The sequence below is a fragment of the Chinchilla lanigera genome, unplaced genomic scaffold, assembly GCF_000276665.1.
Source record: "Chinchilla lanigera isolate Chin_1 unplaced genomic scaffold, ChiLan1.0 scaffold00084, whole genome shotgun sequence".
NCBI lineage: Eukaryota > Metazoa > Chordata > Mammalia > Rodentia > Chinchillidae > Chinchilla > Chinchilla lanigera.
Window position 1 is genome coordinate 8,517,362 of NW_004955485.1, and position 14,397 is coordinate 8,531,758.

The window sequence follows — 14,397 nt, forward strand, 5'->3', positions numbered from 1 at the left end:
CGGGGGCAGCGGGGCGAGGGCCGCGCGGGCCCGGGCGGAGTAGCATTATAATGGCGTGTTGTATATTTTTCAATTTCCTAAAGGTAACTGTTCAGTCCTCACCTAATTTTACACAGCATGTGAGGGAGCAGAGCCTGGTGACGGACCAGCTCAGCCGCCGCCTCGTCCGGACCTACCAGCTCTACAGCCGCACCAGCGGGAAGCACGTGCAGGTCCTGGCCAACAAGCGCATCAACGCCATGGCGGACGACGGGGACCCCTTCGGTAAGGGCCCCCAGGCCTGTCCTGCGGGCTCCCGGCTCGGGGAGGACGGAGTTAAAGCAGCAAGGCGGACCGAGGGTCAGCTGGAGAGCAGGGCCGGGGACGGCCCTGGGGGACCTGGTCCGCAGGTGCCCCTTCCCTGCCCAGCCGGGGGATGGCTCCGGGGGTCCCCCGTGTACCCCGCCCCCCTGCAGGTGGAGGAAGGGGCTTCAGGGGCGGGGGCCCGGGTTTAAGGGAAGCTCTTGAAAGAAGATACGTCACCAGGGCCCACGAAAGGGGAGTGGGAAGGGGCAGGGAGAGCTCGCCCACCTTGGCGAGGGAGGGTGCTGTGAACCTCCAACCGCTTTGATCAGAAGGGTCAGTTACACCGGGGGCAGCGGCGGGGGCTCCCCGTGGGGTGGTGGGACAGGGAGCTCCTTCGGGCGGAGGGGCAGAGGACGGATGGATTTCTAAAGCACTCACTATTTCTGCCTGGAAACGGGGCCGGTTTCCAGAGCCCTGGATGTACCGAGAGGGAAGCAGGCCCTCTAAGCGGCTGGCGGTGTTTTTAGAGAACGATTATTGTGAGGTTAAAAACCTTTAAATAACGACCAAGTTAAACAGGCATGAAAGGGGAGAGGAAGACTCTATTAAAACGCAATAAAAAGGTGAGGCATTTTAAGAGCTAAGAAGAAGAATGAAGAATGATATAAAGCAGAGAAAGAACCAGCCTGTTTTCAGAGGTGGAGTTTGAAAGGAGTTGCGAGTCTGTAAATGTTAAAAAAGAGGTTGAGGATTGTTCTCTGTGAATCTCTGGAGAGACCCCCGCGTCTGGCAGAGCGATTAAAACTCTTCTTACTTTCACCTTTTTTAACATTTCCTGAATACTTTCTCCTCTTCGCAAGCCGGTTTGGGGGATCGAGTATGTCTCGCTGCATTTTTTCTGCATCGACGTAGCTGACTTCCCTTCAAAGCTGGAGGAGGAGACATAATTTTCCTGGGATAAATCTGTCACTGGGGTGGAAGAATAGGTTTGAAAATGTTAAGCTCTGCAAAAGCCTGGTTGGGAAAAAGCTGCTGTAAACTTCAGCCCAGGTCTCCGTCCCTCAGGGAAGGAGAGCGGGCTCTTGCGGTGGGGGTGGGGGCCGCCCCGGGTGGGGGTGGGGGCGGGGGCGGCCGGCCTGGTGGCCAGGCCCCCCCACTGGGCTGGCAGAGCAGGGCCTGCGGTCCCTTTGTCCCTCCAAAGTGGCTGCTTGCTCCTTTCTCAGCTTCCAAGGAGAGGAAGGAAGGCCTGGCTCCTCCAGGGTTTGCCGGATTGCAGCAAATGGCTCAGGATCCTTGGATTTTGTGGAGGGAAGGAGAAGCGGGCAGATTGGTCCTGAGAAGTCAGGGGCGTCTGCTGAGAATGCATGTCCTGAGACCCAGGGGAGGCTTCCCAGGTGTCCTGGGCCCTGCCGGCGAGGCAGGAGTAAGAGCTAGAGACCCCAGGAACTGAGGCACAGGGTATGGGGCAGGACCCCAGGAGTCTGGAGAACAGGGAAGGGGTCCTGATTGCTTCCCCAGGGGCTCAGGAAGCCCCTGAACCCCCGCTTTATCCCTGTCTGCCCCGTTTCGCCGGAACCTTCACGGTGGGTTCTCTGGCCAGCACCACGTCTTCTCCGGCCAGCACTTTCTCAGCTCTGCAAAGCACCCACTCCAGAAGGCAGACCCAGAGAGGGATGAGTGGATGGCCCAAGGGGAGGTGGCCCGGAGGGGACTGGGCCAGGCTGGGGACTTCGGCCGCTGGGTTCCAGCCCTGTGCAGGTGTGAGGGGTGGACAGCCACAGGCAGGGCGGTGAGGCTGCCTGGCTGGCCTCAGTGTCTCCCCACCCTGGCACTGGTTTTGGGCGCAGAAAAGGCTCCAGGTGTGGACACAGAGAACATCCCAGCGCTGCTTTCTCAAGGAGGGAAAAGACTGCACGCTGCGTGTGTGTGGGGGGAGACGCGGCCTCTCCCCGCGGCGGGGTCAGCCCTGGCCCTCTGGCTGGGATGTCTCGAGAGCAGCTGCACAGAAAGGGCAGCTTCCGGGACAAGTGTGAGGGGAGGAGGTGGGAAGAAGGCGCAGAATCCTGCCCTCCTGGGGCGCTTGGGGTTTCCGTGCTCTTCGCCGCAGAGAGTACTTGGTGGTGGTGGTGATAGCTGTGGCCAGGGCCTGTGAGAGATCCGGCTGAGCTGCAGGTTGAAGAAGACGGTTGGGTTGCTGATTCCGGAAGCTGGGGCTGAGGCCTGGCACCTGGGAAGTCGAGGGAAGGAGGTGGGGTCCTCCCAGCTGGCAGCTGAGGTCCCAGAAGCAGTTTTGCGCTGTGTCTAGGGAGAGCTGTCCCCATCTCTGCCACCACTCGGTGGGGTAGGGGTGACCAGGGCTGTGAGATGGGTCAGGGGAGAATCTCTGCCTTTGGGGTCAGCCCCTGCATGCCAAGGTTCATAATGACCTGTGAAGTGCACGCACGCGATATACCGAGTGGGAGGATCCACAGGGTCTTTGGGGTAGCCATGGAACTCTGATCAGGTTAAATTCTCCTGAGAGCCTTGACATAAAAGTTATCACGGTCTGAAGAGAGGGCAGAAGGAATGCAGAGTCAGCGTTTTCACTCGGATGGCCCCAGGACCCTTGTGTGGAACACACCTTGTAAACTGTGAGCCTGTCCAAGCCCCTCTGTAGACCCGAGGTGCGGTCCGAAGCCCAGAAAACCAACTTGACGCCTGTCAGGACTGCACAGTACATTGGTAGCTCGGCGCGGCTGTTTTGAAGGCCTGGCCCTTGGGCCGGTTGCTGCTGGGATGTGGCTGGTCTCTGGGGACAGGCTGTGGAGCTGTGGGGTCAGGTACCCTTCAGTGACCATCCTGCACCTTCCCCGGTAGCCAAGCTCATTGTGGAGACAGACACCTTTGGGAGCCGGGTTCGAGTCCGTGGGGCTGAGACAGGTCTCTACATTTGCATGAACAAGAAGGGGAAGCTCATCGCCAAGGTGAGGCTGGGGAGGGGAGTGGGGTGGGCTCGGAGCGGGGCGGCTTCCGCTGACGGCTCCTCTGGGACTCCTGGGCGCTGAGCTCAGGCCGGTGTGCGGAGGGGAGCAGCCACCTCGGGGGTTACCTGGTGGGTGGGTGGGGGGTGGGAGGAAGAAACTGCTGGAGAGTCAGAAAGCTATGGAAGGAGGACAGAAAGGAAGGCTAGGACAGGGGCCGGGGGTGGTAAATTCCATATATCTTTTTAACAAATCGCCAAATTGCTTTGCTATTATGTCCAATTACATGGTACCAGTATTTGGAATGTTCAGTAAGCCGCAGGCCCAGCCCCTCAGCCGCACTCTGGAATGGGCCTATTAGTCACGGCTCCTCTCCAGCCCAGAGCTCCCGGCATCCTGGGCTCAAGCGGCTTGGGACTCAGTCTCCTTCTGGGCCTCCCCTCCCCCACAGGGTGGCCGCCCTGAGTGGGGGACAGAGTCCTGAGGGCCTAGGGGCCGGGCAGCGGGCAGCAGGCCAGCTCCGGGCCCCTCACTCTGTGCCTCTGCCGGGGCCCGGCCATGTGTCGCTGCTGCCCAGAACGACAGGAAGTTGCCGGGTGGGCCGCAGGTTGTGAGGGATTAGAGACCGGGCGCCTGGGCAGGGGGTGTGGCTGGGTCCTGCGCCTTCGCCATCTGCTGGGGTGACACCTGCTGCTGGGCGCTGGCACGCTGCCTCCGTGGGGGGCTCCGTAACCGTGTCTGCCCCCTGCCTGCAGAGCAACGGCAAGGGCAAGGACTGTGTGTTCACGGAGATCGTGCTGGAGAACAACTACACGGCCCTGCAGAACGCCAAGTACGAGGGCTGGTACATGGCCTTCACCCGCAAGGGCCGGCCCCGAAAGGGCTCCAAGACGCGGCAGCACCAGCGGGAGGTGCACTTCATGAAGCGGCTGCCCCGCGGCCACCACACCACCGAGCAGAGCCTGCGCTTCGAGTTCCTCAACTACCCACCCTTCACGCGCAGCCTGCGTGGCAGCCAGAGGACTTGGGCCCCAGAGCCCCGGTAGACGTCCTGCGCCTGGGCAGGAGCCGGACGCTGGGGGGCGAGGGCGGGAGGAGCAGGGCCGTGTCCTAGTTGTGGATATCATTTGCTCTTGGGTTTTATTGCTGTTTTTTAAACAAAAGAGAGGATCTATTTTTGTATTCCACTGGCGGTGGCGTCTGTGTTCTTAGCTCCCAGGAAGGCCTGTCAGCGGCCCGGGCTGCCAGGGTGGGTGGGCGCTGCATCTGACAGAGGTGCGCAAGGCCCTGCAGCAGCAGCAGGTGCTGGCCAGGGAGCACAAGCCGAGCCTCGGTCGGTTCTTGCAGGACTGGGGCCCGCGGGGGGGCTTGTCACTCGCTGCTGTCAAATGATTGCACTGTTTAGCTTATTTAAAAAATTAGAGGTGTGTGCTGGAGAGTGAGACCTACACCCACACGCGTAGGCACACCCACACGCACATGCACACGCACACCCATGCTGCCCAGGGTGGCTGGCAGCGGGGGACAGGTCAGGCACCAGCTGACTGTGACATCCCTCCATCCGGAGCAGGGACCCTGCCTGTCAGCCGCCCCCTATCCCTGTCACTGGAGGGCTTTCCTGAGAGGTCAGAAGCAGGAAGGGTCCAGGAGCGGCTCTGAGCTGGTCCCGGACGCTGTCAGACAGCTCTCAACAGAAGTCACTGCAGACACTTCCCCCAGCCACGGTCACCTCAGCCAGAACCGATGAGCCGGTCCCAGGCTGGGGTGGATTCCAGTCTTTGAGGAAGTGCTCCTTTCTGTGCCTTGCCTATGCGAGAGGTGCAGAACCAGTTCTTTCTGAGAACCAGGCTCCGAAAAATGAAAGCAGCTGCCAGAGACCAGGGTGGTGCTATGTTGGAGAGGACCGCCCGAGCCATGTGCACACCGGCCACGGGGAAGGAGTGCTAGCGTGGGGGAGCTCTGACCTCAGAGAGGGCCTAGGGCGAGAGGAGCCGGGTGCTAGGCAGGTCCTGGGCAGGTCCTGAGGGGAGGCTGGGCCAGGGCAGAGCTCAACCCAGCAGGGCCCGGGGCAGAGGTGGCCACATCCAGAGGACCAGGCAGCAGGACGGAAGTGTGGGGCAGGCCGGCCGGCAGCATGGCGGGGAGGGTGGGGAAGTGGACTCTGCATCCGCGGTGAGGTTGGTGTCGAGCCGCCGGTCTTCACACCTGTGCCTCCTGGGCCTCTGGCTGCCCCGGGACTGCGCCCGCAGCCCAGTCAGAAGCAGCTGCCCTCGGGTCTTTGGAGTCTCCCTTGGCATGGGTGCCGCCCAGGCTCCAGGCCCAGCCGCTGGGTGCACCGGGAAGTCCAGGGCTCAGCGGGGAGCCTCGGGTGGAGAGGCTGGGGTGCCGTGGGCTTTGCCCGTGGCCTACAGGAAGGGTGAGGGGCTCTGGAGGGAGTGGATTGTCCTAGTCCCCCCCAGAAACGGGCGTGGGGGGCTCTGGACGTCTCCCTCCCGGTTCCCCCAGCTCTTGGTGCCTTCTCTGCTCCCCTCCCCCTTTAATTAATTCTGGGTGAGCAGCCTGGCTTTATTGTGCAGGGAGCGAGGGTCTCACTGTGGGAAAAGTCACACCTGCTGAGCAGCTTCTGATGCCATGCAAATGAAGAGACCGTCCAGGAAACGCTTTCATCTGCACGGCCGCCTGTCCAGCCCCTGGCCCAGTAATTACCCACATTTCATTTGTTCGAGAGCAATTCCTAGGGGAAGCCACAGGGGAGGAGGGAGTCTGGGGTGGGGTGGAATGTCAGGCTCCCCGCCTGTGATCCTGGCCACCGAGTGCAGCAGGGCTGGGCCCAGGCCGGGCATTGGCTAGGCCGAAGCTAAGCCTCCAGCCCCGGCTGGGGATGCCGGGGCCCTGGGGGTGCTGGGTTGGAATCCTGCCCCCATCTTGGTATCTAGGGGAGATGAGGTGAGCTGTGTCCAGAGAGTCCAGCGAGACCTGGCCGGGTGGGACAGGTGGACACAGGGTGGGGGTTGGGTCTGTGAGTCCGTCTGAGGCTTGGAGAGGGGCCGCCTCCAGCTGACTGCCAGGCCAGGGACCCATGGGAGCTGAGCCCAGGCCAGGGGACAGGGTTGAGCTGCAGCACCCACCAACTTGTTTATCTCCAAGTTGCTGCCTCCGGAGCCCTTGCTAATGGGGTTTTACAGCCCGCTCAAGCTGCAACTGGCCAAGAATCAATCATTACCGGCACTTAGTGGTTTGATAGTTAACAGCCTGAACTGCAGCCAAACTGGTTGTTAGCTGTGATAACAACTGATTTCAAGGGGTTATTGCCGCCCAGTGTGCTCAGCCCATTTATTCCGGGGAAAACAAGCAAGGAGCGTAGCAAGGCCTAGAGAGGGGAGGATGAGTGTGCTGTCCCAGCCAAAAGGGCAGCCACTGTGTCCCAGAGTCTCAGTGGCCTCAGAGGGCCTGGGGGCTGCTGAGATCTGTGTGGAAGCTGACGCCAGGCCCTGAGGCCGTGTGCAGGCCGTCTGTCCACGGAGAGACCGCAGGCCACCTTCGCTGTTCTGCCTCTGTCCTCTGGGCCCCTCCCCTTCCGCAGCCCTCGGGATGCCCTCACACGCAGAGCCCCTCCAAGCCCAAAGCAGAGCCACTCCTGTCCCTCCAGAGCTGGGGAAGACCAGCCCCAATCTCAGCTGGAAGGAGGGAGATCTTTCCTCCCGCTCCTGCGCCCCTATGCACTGGAGCTCGAGGAAAGTCGTCCTCCGCCACTGTGCTACATGTCCAGCGGGGCGTCACTCTAGCTTTGTGTTTTTTGTTCGTTTGGTTTTGAGGCAGGGTGTCCCTATGCAGTCCCAGCTTGCCTTGAATTCACTATGTAGCCCGGGCTGTCCTCAAACTTACGCGGATCCTCCTGCCTGCCTCGTGCTAGGATCACAGGTGTGTGCCGTCACACCTGGCCCAGCATCATTCTAGAAACTTTGAAAAGAGTCAGGGCCCTGCCCTCCCCACGGGCCAGAAGTCACCAGGGCGATAGGCAAGAGTCAAAGCTGATTTTAAGAGTCAGTCTGTGCCCAAGGCCCAGGCTACCTCCGAAGGACTGAAGGTTTCACACTAGTTCCGCTATTCATTCAGTAAATCTTTACGGAGTGACTGTTATGTGCCAAGCCGTGTTCTGGACAGAAGTTAGGAAGTGAGAGGCAAAACCCCAACAGCAGGGACCTCACTTTCCCCAGGGGAAGGACTCAGAGCCAGCAGGGCACAAGGTCAGTACCAGCTGAGAGACAGACATGGACCTGAAGGGCAGCGGCAGTTTCGTGGGGTGACGGTGTCAGAGTGGCCCGTGGAGGCGCAGCAGGGAGCGAGTCAGGCTGGCGAGGTGGAGGGGCGCGGGGCAGCGTGGGCAGAGGGGAGGAGGGCGCAGCTGAAGCGGACCAAAGATGGCAGGGGTGGCAGAGGGCAGGTCCCACTGGGGCCCGGAAAGAGTTCTGCTCTACCCTCAGTGGGATGGCGGCCCTCTGTGGGCCGGGCCAGAGCAGCGTTTTTTTAAAATTAGATTTTATTGGTAAATTTCAGATATACATAGTGATCACATTCATCATAGAGAACTTGCACCTGTACATGGTATAAGCTGATGTTTTACCACTCCCTTCCCCTCCCTGCAACTCCTCCTGCCCTCCCCATTTACAAAAGCTTTGTTTCCATTTTCTGTGTATTTTCTCTCTCTCTCTTTTTTTTAACTGTTCCCTTCCTTTCCCCTCCCCCATCCTTTTTTCCCCTCTCCATTTGAACATTTTCTTCCTATTTCCCAGTATCTATTATACATTTTGGTCCTTGTTTACAATTTCAGCTTCTCACACCAGAGAAACAGTGCAGTATTTACAGGTGTGTCTGATTTATTTCCCTTAAGAGAATGGTTTTAAGGTGCATCCATTTACCTAGAAATGTCTGGAGCTTATCCTTCTTTACGGCAGAGTAGTACTCCATTGTAAAAAAAAAGACACCACTCATCTTCTTTATCCATGCCTCAGTTGCTGGGCATTTGTGCTGTTTCCAAGATTTGGCTATTACAGATTATGCTGCTATAAGCATGGGTGTACACATATCACTGTGGTGTGATGCTTTTAATTCAGAGCATTTATTTGGAAGGAAAGCTTAAGATGAGAACAGACATAGTGGGCCAGGGAGCTGGGTTAGGAAGTTGCTGCCCTGACCTAGGTGAGAGCTAAGAGTGGATTGGGAGCCTAGTGTTGTGGTACGCGTCTGTAATCTCAGCACTTGGGAGGCTGAGGCAGGAGAATCACTGCGAGTTCAAGGCCAACCTGGGCTACATAGTGAGTTCAAGGCCAACCTGAACTACATAGGCCCTGTCTCAAAAAACAAAGCAAAGCCAAGGAGCAAACTGAGAACAGTGAGAAGAGAGTGGAGTTGTGGACATCTTTGGCAAGTCGAGATGACAAGCTTTGCTGGTGGGTCTGGATGTGGTTTGTGAGGGAAGGAAGGAGTGCAGGAATTCTGCCCTGAGCAAGTGGAAGGACAGAGGTACCAGCTGCTGAGAGAAGGGAGGCCAGGAGGGCAGGAGGGGGAGTTTGGCGTGGACACAGGAAGCTGGGCTGACTGAATATCCCGGGGAGGCGATGCGTGGGCAGCTGTGGGCGTGGGCGGTGAGGAGGTATAAATCTGGCTGTGCTAGCCAAGGGGACACAGCTTTCCCTCCTGAGCGCTGGAGGTGGAGGAGAGATCTAGGCCTGAGCGCTGCGCTGCTCCAGACGGAGGTCAGGGTGAAGGGAGAACGCTGGCGAAGAGGGCAGAAGCAGCAGCTGGACGTGGTGGCGCACCCCTGTAATCCCGAACTCTGGGAGGCTGAGGCAGGAGAATCACAAGTCAAGCCCAGCCTGGGCAATTTAGCGACTTAGCAAAACCCCACCTCAAAACAAACAAACAAACAAACAAAAATTGTTAAAGGGTGCAGCTCAGTGCCAAGGCCCTGGGCTCCGTCTCCAGCGCAGTGGATGAACGCGTGAAGGGGCAGCAGGGCTGCGGGCCCCAGGCAGGCAGGAGGAGAGTGGGAGAGTGCTGTGCCCTGGTCAGGGAGGAGCAAGGCCCACGCGGCCTGCAGCTGTGCAGGGGGGGACCACACGACTTCAGCCCTCATCTCCCTTCCTCCTCAGCACCCTCCCGCCCTGCGGGAATGGCCCTGCCCGGGGAGCCTTGCGGGTCCGCAGACCGGCTCCCCTCAGCCGCCCTGCCAGCCCGTCCTCCAGCCTCTGCCCCACTCTCGGTGCCGCTGCCCCCAACCAGAGCTCCCCCGTCTCCTCGCCCACCCCTACGGCCCGCTCTGCACTCCGGCGCCAGAAGTGCCCGAGGACACCCGTGCCCGACCACGTTACTCCCCGACCCTGGGCCGAGCGCAGGCTCCTGCAGCCGCCGGCTCCCGTGGGCCCGGCTGGCTCGCGCCCTCTCCCCACCCTCATGCCCAGCTCCTAGAAGCTTCTGCGAAGCGGGGACCTCTGCTGTCCGTCTGTCTGTTCTGTTACCCTTCCCACTGTCCGATACCGCCTCCGTGTTTATCGTTTACTGTCCTCTGGTCTGCAGGTCCCCACGGCCCGAGAGAGCAGGCGCTTTGCACCCCGCCCTCGCTGAGGGCAGTCCGCCGGGAGGACGGTGCCTGGCACTTCGTGGGTGTCCAGGGAATGTTCGCCCACGCAGTCAAGGAGGAAATAAGTGGAGGGGTGGGACGGGGGGCTCCACAGCCGGGAGACGGGGCCAGCTCTGGGACGTGGGGTCTCTCAGCGGCGACTCCCACTGAGAAGGCGGGCCCACTTTCTCAGGCGGCAGCAACGTCCCCGAACCTGCGCGGGCAGACGCGGAAGCAGGGCCCAGAACCTCCCCGAATTCGGCTTCCTCTGCCGCCACTGGGTTTCCATAGCAACCAGGGGACCCGGAGCGCGTGGAGGGGAACTGAGAGCAGGCGGGCGGAGCAGAGGGGCAGGGGAGCCCGACGACTGGAGCGGCAGGAGCTCGGCGGCCTGGGTCCCGCGTCCCTTTGGAAGGTGGCGCCAGCAAAAGCCCTGCGGTTGCCCGTTCTCCGTCTGGATCTCTTGCTGACCCCAGGAAGCGCCTGTCGTCCGGGCAGGCTCCCGCGCTGGCCCTCAGCCGGCCCGGGCCCGGGACAGATGCTGAGCGAGCTCCGTCCTGCAGCCTGGCCTCCTGCTCGACCCCTCTCCCAGCAAGATGGGGGAGCCGAAGCCCTGGGGTGGTTCTGGAGATTTGCTTCCCTGCCCTTCCGTGGGGGTGCAGAGGGCGGCGTCGGGGGAGAGCAGGTCCCCGTGTCGGGGTCTGGGGCTGTGCAGAACCCAGTCACGCGGGTCGGAGCGGGTGTGAGAGCACGGGGCCGGCCCGGGCGCTGCTTGAAGGAGCAAGGCGAGGCTGGGGCAGAGCTCTTTGGGGGGGCCCGCAGGCCCCCCTCCCTGCACCCCGAGGGTGGCTGAGGGACCCCTGGGCCCAGGCCTGGGAGTGGCAGAGCAGCCGGCTGCCAGGAGCCCCAGCATCTTGGTCCCAAGACCCAGGGCGGCTGCCGGAGACGCTCAGGGACGTCTGGCGTCACCCCCGGCGCAGCTGTCCCTCTGCCCGCGCGCCCTTGCCCTTGGCCTCCGTGTCCCCCGACCCGCTCTGTCTGGGCTCCTGCCTGCTCCAGTCTGGACTCAGCTGATGGGCTCAACTGTTTCTTGGCGTGGGGGACTGGGTGGTCCCAAGGCCTGGAGCGCGCGAGGCAAGCGCCTCCCACGGAGCTCCACCCTCAGACCCCATCGCTTCAGCCCGATGTCCTCAGTGTCCTCGTTCACAGAGAACTCCCTCGTCCCAGCCTCACAAACGCCAGGGCCACCCGAGGCCCTCTCCACCCCTCCCCCCGGGCTCGTTCCACCCGCACTGCACCCCGCTGCACGGGCCTCAGTACTGACGGGCAGACTCGTAAAACATTCATGGTGGGTAAAACGCCGTGGAGGATCCACCTGATCTCAGTTCTGATAGGGCGGGCCAGGTCAGCAGCAGGCTGGGGCCTGGCTTCTCAGGGCTGGGCCGGCTGCTCTGCCTTGGGCTCAAGTTCCAGCCACTCTCCTTACGCCAGGCCTGATCCTCCTGGGGCACCGTGGAGCGGATTCTGGGTAACGCAGCAGAGGGGGCTTCTGGGAAAGGGTGCTGGCCATCCGGGGAGGTGTGCGGGTTCCAGGGGTGTTCTGAAGAGAGGTGGGATTGGGAGCTGAAGAAACTCTGAATAAACTCTAGAAGGTAGATGAGCTGAGAGACCAAAGGATAAGGAAGACAGAGGTTTAGCTGGGCTGGATGGCATAGGCTTACAATGCCAGTACCCAGGGTAGCTGAGGCAGGAGGGTTATAATTTTGAGGCCAGCCCGGGAAACTTAGCAAGACTCTGTCTCAAAATTAAAACACAACAAAACAAAACAAAAAACTGGGAGCGCACCTAAGTGTTAGAGCCCTTGTCCAACATGCTCAAGGCCCTGGGTTTGATCCTCAGCACTGAAATAAAAAACTAAAAAGTGAGGCTGGACAGAGGCTAAGCCCATGGTGCCTGGAATTGGCTTTGCCCCTGGGGCTCGGTAGGATGGGAGTGTGCCCTGGTGTGCCCTGGTGGTGGGGCTGGGAGGACCCGGAGCGGGGTAGCCCTCTGCAGGTTCACGGGTCAGTGGGAGCCGGGTCTTCTGCGGCTTGCTCTCCCCGCCTCTGCGGACTTGGCCTGACACTGATGTGGCCCCGGCCTCGGTGTGGCGAAGGGGAGATCCCAACAACCCGCAGGCGCGGCTGGAAGCGGGAGGCGCGGGGGAGGGCTGCAGCCCAGCTCTGGAGGCAGCCCCTGTCCCCTCCTGGCCGCACAAGCCACGGTCCGACTCCGCGCCCGGAGTCCTCCCCTGCAAGCCCAGGCCACGCTCGCCTCTCAGGGTGGTCGGCCCGGGTTCGTGCGCGTTTGTAGAGTGTCCAGTGAGCGCCCTGAAAGCAGTCACTGTTGGGGTTGCGACTGTGGGGAGGGTCTCGGGGAGCAGCTGACCACCGAGGTTTGCGCGAGGGGCTCCCGGGAGGGCAGGGTAGCCCGAGGAAGCCGCGGAGGCCGCCGGGCCTGAGCGCGCGGGGAAGCCCGAGAGGTGGGCGATGGCCTGCGGCACGCAGCGTCCTCTCGCTGGAGCACGCAAGGCCCCTGCAGGCCTGGGCGGTGAGGACGCGGGGGACGCCAGGGGCGCACGTGGCCTGCTGGGGAGCCTCTCTGCGTGCTCTGGGGCAGCATGCAAGGTCTCACACCTGTCCTGTGCACCCGGCCTCGCCTTCCCTCCAACCCCCAAAGAGCAAACCTCCGCACGCGCCAGGAGGGGCCGCAGAGGGGGCGCGGCTGATGTGAGTGGCTGTGACATCCGCAGGGACATTTCTTTTCCAAACCTTGGCCTCATCGTCTAGAGAGTGAAGGCTTTGAACTGGAGTATTTGTTTAGAGCTTTTTTCATCAACAGCTTTTTTCCTGCGGAGAAGTCGTGTGGAAGCCTGTTTGAGGGCGCGGATGTAACCCGTGATTGCCGTGGCGGGGCCCCTGCTTTTCCCGCCTCGTGCTCGATGTCCCCGCTGAGGCCGGCGGGCAAAGGAGATGGAAGGTCCGAGCGCATCACGCTTCCACTGGCATCAGAAGGCGATGGCTCCTCCTGAGGGCAAGGGGGAAGCCGAGCCGGCCCCCACAGCACCTGGCCGTCCCCACAGCCCCAGCTCGGCTCTGGCTCTTCCTGCACTGACCACTCACACCCCGGGATTATCCCAACCAGGAACTTCCATCTGGGACAAAGCTCCCAGGAATGAAACCCGAGCTGCGGGGAGGAGGCTCGGCCTGACTGGGAAGGGCTGCAGGGACACACCGCGAAGCCGGGAGCCCCAGCCCGGCTGCGAACTGCAGACAAACCCGAGCCGCACTGCTCTGCTCCGGGACTGGTGCTGCAGAGCCGCCACCACCTTTCGCAGGACCAGTCAGGGCCGGGCAGAGGGGCAGCGGGGAAGGAGCGCCCTGGTGCACGGGTGTGGCCCGCTGCAGCGGCTGCAGTTCCTGCCTCTGCCCCATCCGCCTAACTAAGCAGTTAGTTAGTGGGCAGCCGAGGCCGGGCAGGCAGGGAAGGGCAGAGCGGCGTCTCTCAGGTGCGAGGCAGCCCGCTCTGTCATTTCTGGTCCTCACGCCGCCCTGCAGCGTCCGCACTGCCAGCCACCTTTTACCACGAAGGCTAAGAGGCGTTAAGTCACCTGCCTGAAGTGCAAGCTGGTTAGGGGTTGGCCTGGGATCTGAACCCACGGCTTCAGGCCCTAGAGACCAACTCATCCCTGGCAGGTGGCAGTTCCTGTGCTAGAGCCTCCAAGGCCTGCTTCATCTGCAAATAAAGGCTTTCTTCCCCTTCCAGACATGGCGGGAGACAGAACCTCCCGGGGCGCTCGCTCTATCAGGCTGGGATGCTTTGGCTGGAGCGAGGGACGCCCCCTCAGGCTCAGCGTACCGGCGTGTGTGCTGGGACCCAGGCCGGTGCCTCTGGGCCTGTGAGAGACAGCAGCGCGGGCACAGAGTTGGCAGCAGGCAGGCGCTGCTGCTGTTCAGAGCACTCCTTTCCCCTCCTCCCAGGCAGCCCGAACTGAGGAAGAAGCCCCGGGCACGCTTGCAGCATGGACTAAGCCCCTCCCTGCCTCCTTGGAGGCGCACGGGAGGCTGGAAGGAGCCTGGGCGCCTCAGGACCGCCAGGGGAGCCTTCCATGCCCACCTCCAAGGTAGCTCTGGCCCTCCAGCAGCCGAGCCGCCCCGCTGTCCTGGCTTGAAGGCTGCCTGCGGTCCCCAGCCTCTCAGAGGATCCTTGGAATTACCCAGCTGGAGCCTGGCCGCTGCCTGGAGCGGGCTGCCGGCATCCCTGTGGAGCAGGCCGTGGCTTTGGACGCTGGGTGGTCACTGCTGCTAAGGCCTGACACTCCTTCCAGGCTGGCGCTTCTGGGGCTCTCACCGGCAGCCCCAGCACAGGCCTCCCGGAGTGACCAAGGACTGGTTCTGCTTTGCGATGGACCCTGCTGCTGACACAGGCTGCGCCTGCCTCTATATCCTGGGCTGAGAAGCGCAGGACTCCCACACGCACACACGCGCACACACA

The 14,397-nt window shown here is 61.7% G+C and overlaps 1 protein-coding gene across 1 annotated transcript; it reads left to right on the forward strand.

Annotated features, from left to right (window-relative positions):
* Nucleotides 1–50: 50 nt before the first annotated feature.
* Nucleotides 51–4,371, forward strand: Fgf8 (fibroblast growth factor 8 (androgen-induced)). The gene is made up of 3 exons (XM_005403931.2): nucleotides 51–264; nucleotides 3,142–3,248; nucleotides 4,001–4,371. Exons 1-3 carry the CDS (start codon nucleotides 51–53, stop codon nucleotides 4,289–4,291), a joined length of 612 nt encoding a protein of 203 aa, XP_005403988.1. The 3' UTR covers nucleotides 4,292–4,371.
* The last annotated feature ends 10,026 nt before the right edge of the window (nucleotides 4,372–14,397 follow it).